The 15,188-nt window shown below is 42.9% G+C and overlaps 1 protein-coding gene across 2 annotated transcripts in view; it reads left to right on the top strand.

Moving 5' to 3' along the window:
• Window positions 1–15,188, top strand: part of SH3YL1 (SH3 and SYLF domain containing 1) — a 60,623-nt gene that overhangs the window by 32,687 nt on the left and 12,748 nt on the right. For both annotated transcript variants that reach the window (XM_020875180.2, XM_070459137.1), the window contains exons 6-8: window positions 795–923; window positions 4,069–4,237; window positions 4,972–5,047. In XM_020875180.2, coding sequence (XP_020730839.1) covers window positions 795–923; window positions 4,069–4,237; window positions 4,972–5,047 — 374 coding nt within the window. The remainder of the gene's footprint in view (window positions 1–794; window positions 924–4,068; window positions 4,238–4,971; window positions 5,048–15,188) is intronic.

The following is a 15,188-nucleotide window of genomic DNA, read 5'->3' as shown; positions in this document are numbered from 1 at the left end:
CACACATGCATAGAGGGTTTGAGGTTGCTTACACATAAGAAACTTACACAGCACAGCCAGTGTAATGAAATGAGAAAGTCTGAAACTAACACATGTAAAGAGAAACTAAATTTCAGAAATGCAGGCTGATGTACCTATCAGAGTTAACATAAAATTTATATATATGCTTTGAAGAAGCCAGGTCAAGTCAGTTTTAATTAACTGAGAAAGAGCAGAATTGATCAGGGGGAAAAAAAAAAAGCATTTTTCCAAACTACACTGTGAAAAATTGAAGTGGAAGTGTTTTACTTGAGTGATGTTTACAATACTGTGGTTTTCCCTTCTCTATTAATGAATAACTATTCTTGAGTTAATTGAGCAATTAAATATTTTAAACTCAGACTGTTTGTAGAAGTTAATAAAATCATTTAAAAGTATTTCTGAGTTCTATGAAAATACTCATAGTAAAAAAGAACCACAGTCTTTTACTCTTGAGATGCACTTCCCTGTTTTGGTAAAAGAAGACAAAGTTGGAAAATCTCAGCTTAACATGTTTTCTTCACGTGTGTCACCTTGTCCTACAACCATCTTGCCTACTATGTCCGTGCTGTGAACTGTCCTTTCCTCTGAACTACCTTCAACACACCTAGCTTAGGCCAGCAGGAAGTAAAATATATATAAAATAAAGTAGGTGTAAAGTGAGAAGTAGGTATACAGCAAGATCCTTCTTTTGGGTTGGAAGTTAGTGCCAGTCAGACAGTCACCTTTAGATGAACACGCTCACAGTGCTGGGATGCTCACCTTCTGTTTTGCAGGAATTTAGAAGGAAATGTCTCCCTAAGAAGCTCAGCTGCCGTCTTTACTTACTGCAAGTCAAGAGGCCTCTTCGCCGGCATATCTTTAGAAGGCAGCTGTTTGATTGAGAGGAAGGAAACTAACCGAAAGTAAGTGTGAGGCAAATAATTCTAACTGACTTGAAGAGAATAAGGCTGTAGATTCACATGGTTCTCAAGCGCGTACAGAGAACCTTCGTCATGTGGTAATTCCTACAGGATTTCAAATTTTTTCATTATTACATCGGCCCTGGTGATCTGCAATCTGTGACCTTGGATGTTACGGTTGTGATTGTTTGGGGCACCAGGCACTGCGCCCTTTCGGGGGAGAACCTAGTCAGTAAGCGCGTCTGTGTTCTGACCGCCCATCCCCGAGGCTCCGTCCCTCTCCTCGGGCCTCCCTGTTCCCTTAGATACAATACATTGACATTAACAAGGACCTCCAAGTGTTCAAGTGAAGTGCTGCACATCTCTTACTTTAAGCCAAGAGCTGGAAACACCTGAGCTTAATGAGGAAGGCACGTCAAAGCTGAGACAGGCCGGAAGCTAGGCCTCTTGTGCCAAATAGTCAGCCAAGCAAAGGAGAAGTTCCCGAAGGAAGTGACAAGAGCCATACCAGTGAAAGCATGGATGATAAGAAAGCGAAACAGCCTTATCACTGATATGGAGACAGTTTTAGTGGTTTGGGTTGAAGATCCAAGCAAGCACAACATTGCCTTCAGCCAAGGCCTCATCCAGAGCAAGGCCCTAATTGTCTTCAACTCTATGAAGGTGCCGAGAGGCATGGAAGCTGCAGAAGAAAAGTGTGGAGCTGGCAGAGGCTGGTTCATGAGGTTGAAGGAAAGAAGCCATCCTTATAACATATTAGGTTGCTGCGAAAGTAATACTGGGTTTACATTGTTGAACTTTGTCATTTGATATTGGAATCCATTCTTAAATAAATGTGGTTATGTTATACTTCATTTTAATGCTCATTTCTTGCTTTATGTTTTTTTGCTAATGACTTATTACTTGCTGTTTATTTTATATTTATTTTAGATTAGGGAAATGGTGTTAGACAAAAAGCAAATTCAAGTGATTTTTTTTATTTGAGTTCAAAATGGGTTGTGAAGTAGCAGAGACCACTTGCAGTATCAACAATGCACTTGGCCCAGGAACTATTAATGAACGTACAGTGCAGTGGCGATTCAAGAAGTTTTGCAAGGAGACAAGAGCTTTGAAGATGAAGAGCGTAGTCGCTGGCCATCAGAAGTTGACAGCAATCAATTGTGAGCCATCATTGAATCTGATCCTCTTACAATTACATGACAAATTGCCGAAGAACTCAACATCGACCATTCTACAGTCATTCTGCATTTGAAGCAAATTGGAAAGGTGAAAAAGCTCAATAAGTGGGTGCTTCATGAGCTGACCAAAAATCAAAAAAGTCATTTTGAAATGTAGTCTTCTCTTATTCTAGGCAACAATAATGAACCATTTCTTGACTGGATTGTGATGTGTGATGAAAGGAGGATTTTATTCGACAACTGGTGATGACCAGCTCAGTTGTTGGACTGAGAAGAAGCTCCAAAGCACTTCTCAAAGCCAAACTTGCACCAGAAAAGATCGTGGTCACTGCTTGGTGGTCTGTTGCTGATCTTATCCACTACAGCTTTCTGAATCCTGGTGAAACCTTTACCTCTGAGAAGTATGCTCAGCAAATTGAAGAGATGCTTCAAAAACTGCAATACGTGCAGCTGGCATTGGTCAACAGAATGAGCCTAATTCTTCTGCGTGATAACACCTGCCACATATCACACAACTGACACTTCAAAAGGTGAACAAACAGGGCTGCAAAGTTTTGCTTCACCCACCATATTCACCTGATCTCTCACCAACTGAGTACCACTCTTCAAGCGTCTCAACAACTTTTTGCAGGCAAAATTCTTCCACAACCAGCAGGAGGCAGAAAATGCTTTCCAAGAGTTCACTGAATCCTGAAGCACGAATTTTTACACTACAGGAATAAGCAAACTTATTTCTTGTTGGCAAAAATGTGTTGATTGTAATGGTTCCTATTTTGATTAATAAAGATGTTTTTGAACCTAGTTATAATGATTTAAAATGCATGGTCTGAAACCACAATTACTTTTGTACAATGTAATAAAAGTGCAGTGTTCATCATTTTAAGAGGTTCCCTATTGTTACACTCAGCCTTTGTCTTTTTCCGTAACTCACAGACCAATTTTGATCTAAAAAAAAATACGAGATTTGGAAGTATCCTAACAGGGAATAAGGAACTTCCTCTTTAACCTGGCGTCTAGCTAATAGTTCCCAAAACTGTGCTTCCGAATTTCCACTAAAATGTGTCTAATTGCCCAGAAAAGGTAAAAAGCTAGGACTGAGAGGACTACTTGAAGAAACTGGCAGGAATCCCACAACCGTAACCCTGACAGAGCTGGCCCTGCTGGTCGTGGACAAGCGCCTGCTGCTCAAAGCTGACAGAGAGAAGTCAGGAGCCGCGTGTGTGGCTCTCCCACCTGGAATCCCACACTCGTTCAGTATTGTTCAGTGCAGGCCTCAGCAACTAGACAATGGGAGGAATGGGGGAAAAAGTAAGGCTTGCAGAACTCTCTAACTTGTAAAGTCAAGAGAAATGTTTTTACTTCTGGTTTTATTAATTTGAGAAATTTAAGTCAAGAATGCTTTTAGAAATGTGTGATTCTAGGCCTTTGGAAGATTTCCCCACTAAAGTTCACCTAATTCCTGGATAAACTAAACCAAATATACTTTTTAATCAACTGCAGGGCTTCCAAGCATGTAAGGCAAATCCTTACATAATTTTGTTACAAATAAGCATTTTAGGGAACTATAGGTTGGCACCATTTTTATAAGAAACTTATAAAGCAAAAACCTGTAAAAATGTATGTGCTTGTAGGTACATGTGCATAAGTGTTTAATATATATATTTATATATGTTTATATATAAAGATTATATATATATGTTTTTATGTATAAATGTATGTGTATGTGCAGTACTTTTATATTATTGGGAAAAGGATATAAGTATCAGACCACTTATGGCAGTTGCCTCTAGAGGTGAGCTTAGAGGGATGAATTCAGGGCCTTAACATGGGTAGTTAGTGTTTGAAAAGTAGTTTATGTAAGTACAGTAGGTCAGTGAAGCACACTAACATACGAGGGTGTGTGCCCTACGTTTACCTCTAGAAAAGATCTATGTCTGCAAAGTAAATGTTCTTCATGTGTTTCCTGTTAGATTTTATTGTCAAGACATTCGAGCTTATGACATTTTATTTGGTGATATACCACGGCCTGCTCAAGCAGAAGACCTTTATGAAATTCTTGACTCCTTTACTGAGAAGTATGAAAGCGAAGGGCAACGAGTCAACGCCAGAAGAGCCGCCCGGGAGCAGAAGGTGGCTTCGGTGATGCCGGATTTCTGTTTTTCTTCGTAGCTGCAGAGAATTCTTCATATAGGCTATTCTGTCTTTGATATTGAGTTTCCCAGGTGGTTCAGTCCATAATCTGCCTGCAGCGCGGGGGACCCGGGTTCCATCTTGAGCCAGGGAAGACCCTCTGGAGGAGGCCGTGGCTCCCCCTCCAGTATTCTCGCCTGGACATTTCCTTGGACGGAGAAGCCTGGTGGGCTACAGTCCATTGGGTCACAAAGAGTCGGACAGGACTAACACACACATCCTTCCTATCCGATTCTAAACACCCTACTAAACCTCCCTTGTAATTTCATTTGCATACAGTTCGTGTGAAAAATGTCATAAAACCTTGACAATCATCTATACAAATTTCAGGAAGAAACGTGGTTTTCTTTGATTGCCTTTCTGCGAGGATAGACCTTTATAATATTAATTAATAATTAATTACTGCTGCTGGCCTGGTGCCTTGATGTGCGCAGAGTCTTCTGCGCCGGCTCCTCCTGCGTGGTGGTGGGGCCTGGGGGAGGGACGCTGCCAGCTGCAGAAGCTCGGCCCCTGCGGCCACCCGCCTGTTGTCCGGTTCAACCAGGGGTGGCCCAGAGTGGTGTGTGCTCTGCTAATGAGTGCAGGGGCTAATGTTTGCATGTGCACGCACTGGCGGGGGCGTCATATGCTTCTAAGTAAAAACAGGGTTTTCACATCATGTGCATTTTTCCTTCTCTTCCCAGGCTAAATTGCCTCCAAAACCATCCTCGAGACCACAGCAGTCATCTGCACAAGTACAGCTGCGTTCTGGCTCTCAAAGTAAGTGTTTTTGTTGCAATTAAAATACAGTTATAATTAAGTAATTATGAAATATTATTAAGAGATCAAAAGTTATAGCTTTAGAGTCCAATAGAAGAGCTGATGCATATTAAAGAGAAAAAAACAAATGTTTGGTCTCTTCTAAACACACGAGGCTAATTGTCATTCCTGTAACTTGTGAAAATGTTTATTCTCATTCAGAAAATGCTTTTTTCAGTGACAGAGATTTACCTTTAAACTTTTTCTCTCTCCTCTCTTGTTTTGGCATCTCTTCCAAACACTGTTATCCTGCTGATTTGAAATGGAAGCAATAAACCTATTTTTCTCATATACACATAGATTTATATTTCTGAATATTGATTTTACCATACATTCTTGGAAGCTTAGGGTCTCACAAAGTGGTTGTAAAATAGAATAAATTCATAAAGCATCAGGGCTTTGGCCTTCACTCCTCTTTCCATCACTCATTTTTATGACAGTCACTTTCGAAATTCTGATTTTCATGTACAGAGGCTACCCGTAAATAGCAATATAGTAAAGTAGGCAATGTTTCATATAATAATTAACTGTTATGCAAGTGGCATTGTGCTGTGGCTTTTAAGAGCACAGTGATGAAGCTAACTTATCTCCTGCCTTTAAAGAACTTTCCCTCTAGGAGCAGAGCGATCACATGTGGAAAAGTAACAGTAATTACAGGAAGACGTACCATGAACCCTCGAATAATGCAAGGGTCTGGGGCATCAACCCCCCTTGCTAAAGTAAAAAAAAAAAAAATATATATATATATATAAAACTTTTGACTCCCCCCAAACTTTACTAATAGCCCACAGCTGCCTGGAAGCCTTATTGATAACATAAACAGTTGATTAACACATATTTTGTAAGTTATATATGTTACCTACTGTATTCCTATATGAAGCAAACTAGAAAAAATACCAAGAAAAAGTATAAGGAAATGAAAATATATTGATGGCACTGTATTGTATTTATTTATACCAAAAGTTTACATCTTTCTGCTTACAAGATGAATTGTCTGTCACTACCCATGTCAATATTGTCTTATGTGATACAAAACACTGTAAATGTTATATGTAATACTAACATTAAAAAATTAAAAATTAATAGGAAAAATAAATTCACATTTACAGATATAATGATTCATGCATTGATAAAAATAAGCAGCAATATGATTGCTTTATGGTAGCCTAGCCTGTATACTGATGAATGAAGAACTAGAAATTTTTTTGGCACACAGTATTACAGCCATATTTATAATAAATATTAGAAACATCAGTACCTTTTTTAAAAACCACTTACATGAAAAAAAAAACCACTTACATGTGGTGAAGACTGATAGTTTCTACAATTACAAGAAGAGAGAGAGAAGCATGCTATACAGTAATGTAATTCTTTGAAAGCCAAGTTATATAACAGTAAGAAAACTAACACATTATTAATTTTGTATTACATGTGACTCATCTTAGCCTATGTGAGGATAGCCTATCCACTTCTGCACAAGTCTTGCACACAGTGTTCTGTGTGATAAACACTTAGGCGATGTTGGTGATGACATAGAGACCTCTCACAATTATTAGATTTTCACGTGAGGACATGTGCATACACAGCAGATAAGTTTGTTAACTGAATGACATGATGATTATTTACTATTCGTTAAGTGGAGGTGGATCATCACAGAGGTCTTCATCCTCCTCATCTTCATGTTGAGCAGGCTGAGGAGAAGGAGAGGGAAGAGGATGGGGTGGTCCTGCTGCCCCAGGGGTGGCAGAAGTGGGCGGGGGGAAGAGAGGCAGGCACCCTCGATGTCCCTTTATGGAAATACATCATGATTTCTGACTTTTCTGCTTTTTCATTTCTCTAAAAATGTGTATACAGGATCCCAGTCCTCCTTCCACCGTTTGCTTTAGTTTCGGTCCCTGTATCATACAAGATCCATGTTGAAAAAGAAGTTTAAAAGCAGTCTTGAAAAAAAAAAAAGCAGTCTTGAATAAGCAGGGCTTCCCAGGTAGCTCAAGCGTTAAAGAATCTGCCTGCCAATGCAGGAGATATAAGAGATTTAGGTTTGACCCCGGATTGGGAAGATCGCCTGGAGAAGGGCATGGCAACCCACCCCAGTATTCTCACCTGGAGAGTCCCGTGGACAGAGGAGCCTGGCGGGCTGCAGGCCGTGGGGTCGTGGGGAGTCGGACACAACTGAGCGACTGCTGCTTTCCCTTTCACTTGAATAAGAACACTCTATCAGATTGTCTGATGTCAGTTTGTCTTTGGCACTGCTCCTACGTCTTTTTCCTCATTATCTGGCACTGATTCAGGAGCTCTCATCTACGTCAAATCATCTTTTGCTAATTCCTCTGATGTGGTGTCCATTAGCTCTTGAAAGTCTCCAAGATCCATGTCTTGAGACCCTTCGCAGCCACGCTTCCCCCACCTATTTTGCTGTATTTGCAATCTATTTCCTGATTTCCTTGATTGGCTCTATTGTAAATTCTCTGAAGTCATGCATGACATCTGGAACAGTTTTCTTCAGCAGGAATTTATTGTTCCATGGCTTTTTCTACAAGAAATGGCATCTTCAGTGGTGTAATCTTCCAGACTTTCATACTGTTCTCACTCTAGGCATTCTCTTCCACAGCATCAACAGTTCTTTCTGTAGAGTACCGTGTGTAGTGAGCCTTTAAAAGTCCTGATGACCCCCTGATCTAGAGGTTGGAAATAGAGATGTTGTGTTTGAGGCCAATACCACCACTTGGTGGTCTGCTCATAGAGCTGAACTCGTGGGGTTCTTGGGTGGCCAGGGGCATTGTCCAATATCAAAAGAACTTTAAAAGGCAGTCCCTTACTGGCACAGTACTTCCTGGTTTCAGGGACCAAAAAAAGGAAAAGAGTTGTCATGATCCAGGCCTTCTTTTTGCACAACCAAAAGGTTGTCAGCTTGTGTTTATCTGTTCCCCTTCTAGGTTTGGGGGTTAGCAGTTTTATAGAGGAGGGTGGATCATGAACTCCAGTGCCTGTGCTCGGAAGAGCAGAGCTTGTCTGTCCCTTCCTGCCTGAAATCCTGGTGTTCACTTCTCTTCCTTAGTAATAAATGTCCTTGGTTGCCGTTTTTCCCAGAATAGGGTAGTTTCATCTGCATTAAAAACTTGTTCAGGCAAATATTCTTTCTTGTCAATGATTTTCTTAACGGCGTCTAGGACTTGGCTATTGCCTCTTGGTCAGCAGAAGCTGCTTCTCCTGTTATCTTGATGTTACTGAAGCCCAACTTCTTACTAAAATTATCAAAGCAAACTTGGCTGGCACTTAGTTCTCCAGTTTTAGATCCTTCACCTTCTTTCTGCTTTAAGTTGTCATATAATGACTTTGCTTTTTCTCAAATTTTATTAGAGTCTATTGCACCCACATAGAAACTTCATTTGCAATATAAGGTAAAAAGGTATTTCACAAAAGATGCAAGGTTTCTGTGCCTGTTGGTGTAGCTGCAGCCACAACTTCATGGATTTCCTTTTCTCTTTTAAATACAGTTCTTACACTGAATTTATTTATGTTGGAATGGTGGGCAGGGGCAGTTGCAGACCTCAGATTCCAGACATCAAGCAGTTCAGCTTTTGCTTGTAATGACTTTTCTCTGCTTCTTGGGAGCATTTCCAGGATCACTAGCGGTACTTTTTATGGGTCCCTTGGTGTTAATCAAGGTTTATAGTATCATTTTAAACACAATGACAGATGCACCAGAACCCTGAAAGAGAACTTACCATAGTGATACACAGTTTACTGGAGAGACAGCTCGTCATGTGGAGACGGTTCAGGTCAGCACCTTTGGCAGTTACTTGCAACGCTCGTCACCTGACCACAGCAACAGGGGGGTGGCCACACAAGTGTTGCCGTGGTACAGTGTGTGTGCTTGTGTGTGCGCAGTGTGTTCGTTTATGTGATTATGATTGAACACTGCAGCTTCACTTTCGTTTACGTTTCTCTCCACTGCAAATGGAGAGTGTCAGTGTGCATGTGTGGGAGTTTTGATAAATTTTAACTCCTAGTAAAAGATTTGTGTATATCTTATGGCGGCAAATGGTAAAACAGAACAGTATCTACATAAATTCCATGCATTCATGACACACCTAACTTTTAGTTATTTCTTTTGATATTTCTAGGCTATGTGTTTCATCTGAGTTTTTTCAGTTTGTGGCAAATCTCAGACAAATTTTCCAATGTTATCAGAAAAAATCCACTTGTAAGTGAACCCACACAGTGCAAACCCACGCTATTCAAGGGTCAGCAGTACATGATAACCTCTGGGCAGAGGACTCTAAGTGTCAAAGTGCCACCAAGGCCATAGAGCTGGTCCTGCCCCTCCCCCTCCGTGTTTGTATCCATTTGTCCAGTTTTCATGCCCAGGTGAAAAATGAGCAGGAAACCCAGCTCACGGCCCTCATACTGATTCCTGGCTGTGCCTTTAGCTTGTCTGAATTCACCTCGTCTAGGAAGGTCCTCGGGAACGAGACCTACTCTTCTTTATAGTGTGTGTGTGCTCATTCGCTCAGTCCTGTCTGACTCTTTGCAACCCCATGGACTGTAGCCCTCCAGGCTTCCCTGTCCTTGAGGTTTCCCAGGCAAGAATACTGGAGTGAGTTGCCATTCCCTCCTCCAGGGAATCATCCCGACCCAGGGGTCAAACCTGTGTCTCCTGCATCTCCTGCATTGACAGGTATGTTCTTTGACACTGAGCCCCACCCCACGCCCTAAACACATGCACAACTTGCTCTGTATCCTATTCTCTTGGGATGCTGCTTTGTTCTTCCAAAGGGATCAGTTCAGTTCACTTCAGTCGCTCAGTCGTGTCCGACTCTTTGCGACCCCATGAATCGGAGCACGCCAGGCCTCCCTGTCCATCACCAACTCCCGGAGTTTACTCAGACTCATGCCCATTGAGTCGGTGATGCCATCCAACAATCTCATCCTCTGTTATTCCCTTCTCCTCCTGCCTTCAATCTTTCCCAGCATCAGGGTCTTTTCCAATGAGTCAACTCTTCGCATGAGGTGGCCAAAGTACTGGAGTTTCAGCTTTAGCATCAGTCCTTCCAATGAACACCCAGGACTGATCTCCTTTAGGATGGACTGGTTGGATCTCCTTGCAGTCCAAGGGACTGTCAAGAGTCTTCTCCAACACCACAGTTCAAAAGCATCAATTTTTCGGCACTCAGCTTTCTTCACAATCCAACTCTCACATCCATATATGACCACTGGAAAAACCATAGCCTTGACCAGACGGACCTTTATTGGCAAAGTAATGTCTCTGCTTTTTAATATGCTATCTAGGTTGGCCATAACTTTCCTTCCAAGGAGTAAGCGTCTTTTAATTTCACGGCTGAAGTCACCATCTGCAGTGATTTTGGAGCCCCCAAAAAATAAAGTCTGACACTGTTTCCACTGTCTCCCCATCTATTTCCCATGAGGTGATGGGACCAGATGCCATGATCTTAGTTTTCTGAATGTTAAGCTTTAAGCCAACTTTTTCACTCTCCTCTTTCAATTTCATCAAGAGGCTTTTTAGTTCCTCTTCACTTTCTGCCATAAGGGTGGTGTCATCTGCATATCTGAGGTTATTGATATTTCTCCCGGCAATCTTGATTCCAGCTTGTGCTTCTTCCAGTCCAGCGTTTCTCATGATGTACTCTGCATGTAAGTTAAATAAGGGTGACAGTATAGTCTATTTTTATTTATGTTCTGGTGATTGATTTGCTTACACCCTTATTTTCAGTAGCAAGATGTGAGCATTGAATCTATTTTTATTTTAGATAGGGGTGATTACATAAAATCTGACCTATGTGAATACTTCAAAATACAGAGTGTTTCTAAAATTTCCTCACTGAGGGAGTAGGTATCTATATCACACCTACATAAAAATCCTGCTAGTCTTCAATATCAGTTACTTGTCAGTGTAGATTAAAAAGCTACTTACCTTATCTCAAGAAACTCCTCTCAGCTAACGATGGAAAAATCTTGGGAGGTTTGTTTCTCTTGCATATTCTCCCTGAGCAGGTATTTTAGTATCTAGCCTCATGGGGTGCGGGTCCCCCTGCTGCGCCAGCCTCGGCCTGTCTGTCTGCCGCCGTGACCTCGGTCTGGAAGCTCCCTGTCCCAGCAGGGACTGCTCTCGCTGGTTCCGCAGGGTGCTTGCCAGCTCACCTTCTCGCCCGGGCACGTGTCTGCAGACTCAGGTCTAGTCACCACCCACTCTTCTTCTCGCTTTACTTTTTCAGCTTCAGTATTTGTTGCTCATTTCCTGTTTTTTTCACATGCCCATCATCTTTTCTCATGTAGCATATCATGCCTGGTTGCGAACTCCTGATTTTGATTCAATAAAAGAATTTAAAATTTGTATCTATTTTTAACCTTCCATTTTAAATATGACTTATTCCTAAGTGCTTTATTAAAAAACAAAATCTTAAATTTTAATTTCTTATATATCCTCACATATATAATTTTATATAGCTGTATATGTGATTCATAAATATGGTTTTTGAAAGCAATTTTTTTCTTTTTTTTAGGAGTCCTTCCCCTTTTCCCATTTCTCCTCTGCCCTTAATTGCACATCACTCTCTTCCATACTCAAACCAGCAACAATAGGAATGATACTTTTCTCCATGTTTCTATAGTTCCTCTGTATTTTCTCCATGTAGTTCCACACACAAGCATGTGTATAAACATGTAGACCACACACAGTCCGAATGTTTTGTTGTCATCTCACAAAAATGCTGTTATAGTATTCATGTTTTACTATAGCTTGTTTGTTCGTGGGATTTATTTGTTCTTTTTGCTCAGCAACATCTCATGGAAATCCCTCAAATCAACTGTGTTCTTGCAGTTATTGGATACTTACTCCTCCGGTAATTTAATTCTTTGTAGTGGATATTCAGTATTCCATCATGTAGATGGACATATTTTATTAGCCACTCTCCTACTGATAGATATTAACTTTCAACTTTTTTCCATGCCAAGCAGTGTCACAGTTAATTTCTTAAGATGTCTAAATAGTGGAAATTTTTTAAAGATAATTTCGAGGAACAGGCATGATAGGTGAAAGGATATATTTTTAAATATTTAAGAAATTTGGTAGATTGATTTTTTAAAGTTTTTACTACTGCTGAGTCTTGTCAGCCATTTCCCACCACCTACCCTTCCACCACCTACCCTTCCACTGTGCTCACCCCTATCAGACACCCACACTCCCTACTGTGTACACCCCATCAGACACCTAAACTCCCTACTGTGTACACCCCATCAGACACCCACACTCCCTACTGTGTGCACCCCACCAGACACCCACACTCCCTACTGTGTGCACCCCACCAGACACCCACACTCCCTACTGTGTGCACCCCACCAGACACCCACACTCCCTACTGTGTGCACCCATCAGACACCCCCCTACTGTGTGCACCCCACCAGACACCCACACTCCCTACTGTGTACACCCCACCAGACACCCACACTCCCTACTGTGTACACCCCATCAGACACCCACACTCCCTACTGTGTGCACCCCACCAGACACCCACACTCCCTACTGTGTACACCCCACCAGACACCCACACTCCCTACTGTGTACACCCCTACCAGGCACCCACACTCCCTACTGTATATACCCCATCAGACACCCACACTCCCTACTGTGTGCACCCCACCAGACACCCACACTCCCTACTGTGTACACCCCACCAGACACCCACACTCCCTACTGTGTACACCCCACCAGACACCCACACTCCCTACTGTGTGCACCCCACCAGACACCCACACTCCCTACTGTGTACACCCCACAAGACACCCACACTCCCTACTGTGTACACCCCACCAGACACCCACACTCCCTACTGTGTACACCCCACAAGACACCCACACTCCCTACTGTGTACACCCCATCAGACACCTAAACTCCCTACTGTGTACACCCCATCAGACACCCACACTCCCTACTGTGTGCACCCCACAAGACACCCACACTCCCTACTGTGCACCCCACCAGACACCCACACTCCCTACTGTGTACACCCCTACCAGGCACCCACACTCCCTACTGTGTGCACCCCACCAGACACCCACACTCCCTACTGTGTACACCCCATCAGACACCCACACTCCCTACTGTGTACACCCCTACCAGGCACCCACACTCCCTACTGTGTGCACCCCACCAGACACCCACACTCCCTACTGTGTACACCCCATCAGACACCCACACTCCCTACTGTGTGCACCCCACAAGACACCCACACTCCCTACTGTGCACCCCACCAGACACCCACACTCCCTACTGTGTGCACCCCATCAGACACCCACACTCCCTACTGTGTGCACCCCATCAGACACCCACACTCCCTACTGTGTGCACCCATCAGACACCCCCCTACTGTGTGCACCCCATCAGACACCCACACTCCCTACTGTGTACACCCCACCAGACACCCACACTCCCTACTGTGTACACCCCATCAGACACCCACACTCCCTACTGTGTGCACCCCATCAGACACCCACACTCCCTACTGTGTGCACCCCATCAGACACCCACACTCCCTACTGTGTGCACCCCATCAGACACCCACACTCCCTACTGTGTGCACCCCATCAGACACCCACACTCCCTACTGTGTGCACCCCATCAGACACCCACACTCCCTACTGTGTGCACCACATCAGACACCCAAACTCCCTACTGTGTGCACCCCATCAGACACCCACACTCCCTACTGTGCACCCCACCAGACACCCACACTCCCTACTGTGTGCACCCCATCAGACACCTACACTCCCTACTGTGTACACCACATCAGACACCCACACTCCCTACTGTGTACACCCCATCAGACACCCACACTCCCTACTGTGTGCACCCCATAAGACACCCATACTCCCTACTGTGTGCACCCCATCAGACACCCACACCCCCTACTGTGTGCACCCCATCAGACACCACACTCACTCCTGTGTACACCCCAGCAGACACACTCCCTACTGTGTGCACCCCATCAGACACCCACACTCCCTACTGTGTGCACCCCATCAGACACCCACACTCCCTACTGTGTGCACCCCATCAGACACCCACACTCCCTACTGTGTGCACTTCATCTACCTGTACACTCCACCACAACACTCCTCACAGTCATTCCTCATCACTCGTAGTGTTGAAGTGTCTTGACGTGTTTACTAGTCTGAGGGTTGGTTATATCTCCTTGTTGATTGATTGTATTTGTCCCTATTAGTGATGTAACCATTTTTTTCATCATATTGCTGGTGTTCGGAATTTGATCTTATCTTAAAAGTCTCTGTTTCATTGGTTAATTTTTTTCTGTTGGAATGCTTGTTACATTTTCAACTTGTGGGAGTATTTTGTATATTAAGGGGTTTCTCATTTGGATGACAGTTTATTTCTCTAGATGTATCATTTGTTGATCTCAATTTTCATGTAGTTCATAATCTATATGAAACATAGAAGTTTAATATATACAGCTTTCATTTATCAAAGTTTTAATGTTTATGTAAAAGTTTATCTGTCACTAATTTTTATAGATATTGTACTTTGTAGTTGCTGTTGTTGTTCCTCAGTCGCTAAGTCATGTCCAGCTCTTTGCAGCCCCGTGAACTGCAGCACACCGAGCTCTGCTCCCCTTCACTATCTCCTGGAGTTGCTTAAACTCATGTCCATTGAGTCAGTGATGCTATTTAACCATCTCCTCCTCTGTCATGCCCTTCTCCTTTTGCCTCCAGTCTTTCCCAGCATCATGGTCATTTTCAGTGAGTCAGCCCTTCACATCAGGTGGCCAAAGTATTGGAGCTTCAGCTTTAGCATCAGTCCTTCCAATGAGTATGCAGGGTTGACTTCCTTTAGGATTGACTGGTTTGATCTCCTTGCTGTCCAAGGGCCCTCAGGGTCTTCTCCAGCACCACAATTTGAAAGCATCAATGTTTTAGCATGGTTAAGGTCTTCTGTCCTATACATTGCATTAATAGTGTCCTCGGTTTTCTTGAAGTATTTCATTCTTGCAGTTATTAGATACTTACTCCTCAGTTAATTTAAGAGCATTTTACCAATACTCCTGTCAACTACCAATATGCAATTCTG

Source organism: Odocoileus virginianus, chromosome 31 (genome assembly GCF_023699985.2).
Source record: "Odocoileus virginianus isolate 20LAN1187 ecotype Illinois chromosome 31, Ovbor_1.2, whole genome shotgun sequence".
Classification (NCBI taxonomy): domain Eukaryota; kingdom Metazoa; phylum Chordata; class Mammalia; order Artiodactyla; family Cervidae; genus Odocoileus; species Odocoileus virginianus.
The sequence above is the reverse complement of the archived record's forward strand: the minus strand, read 5'-3'. Positions and strand labels throughout refer to the sequence as shown.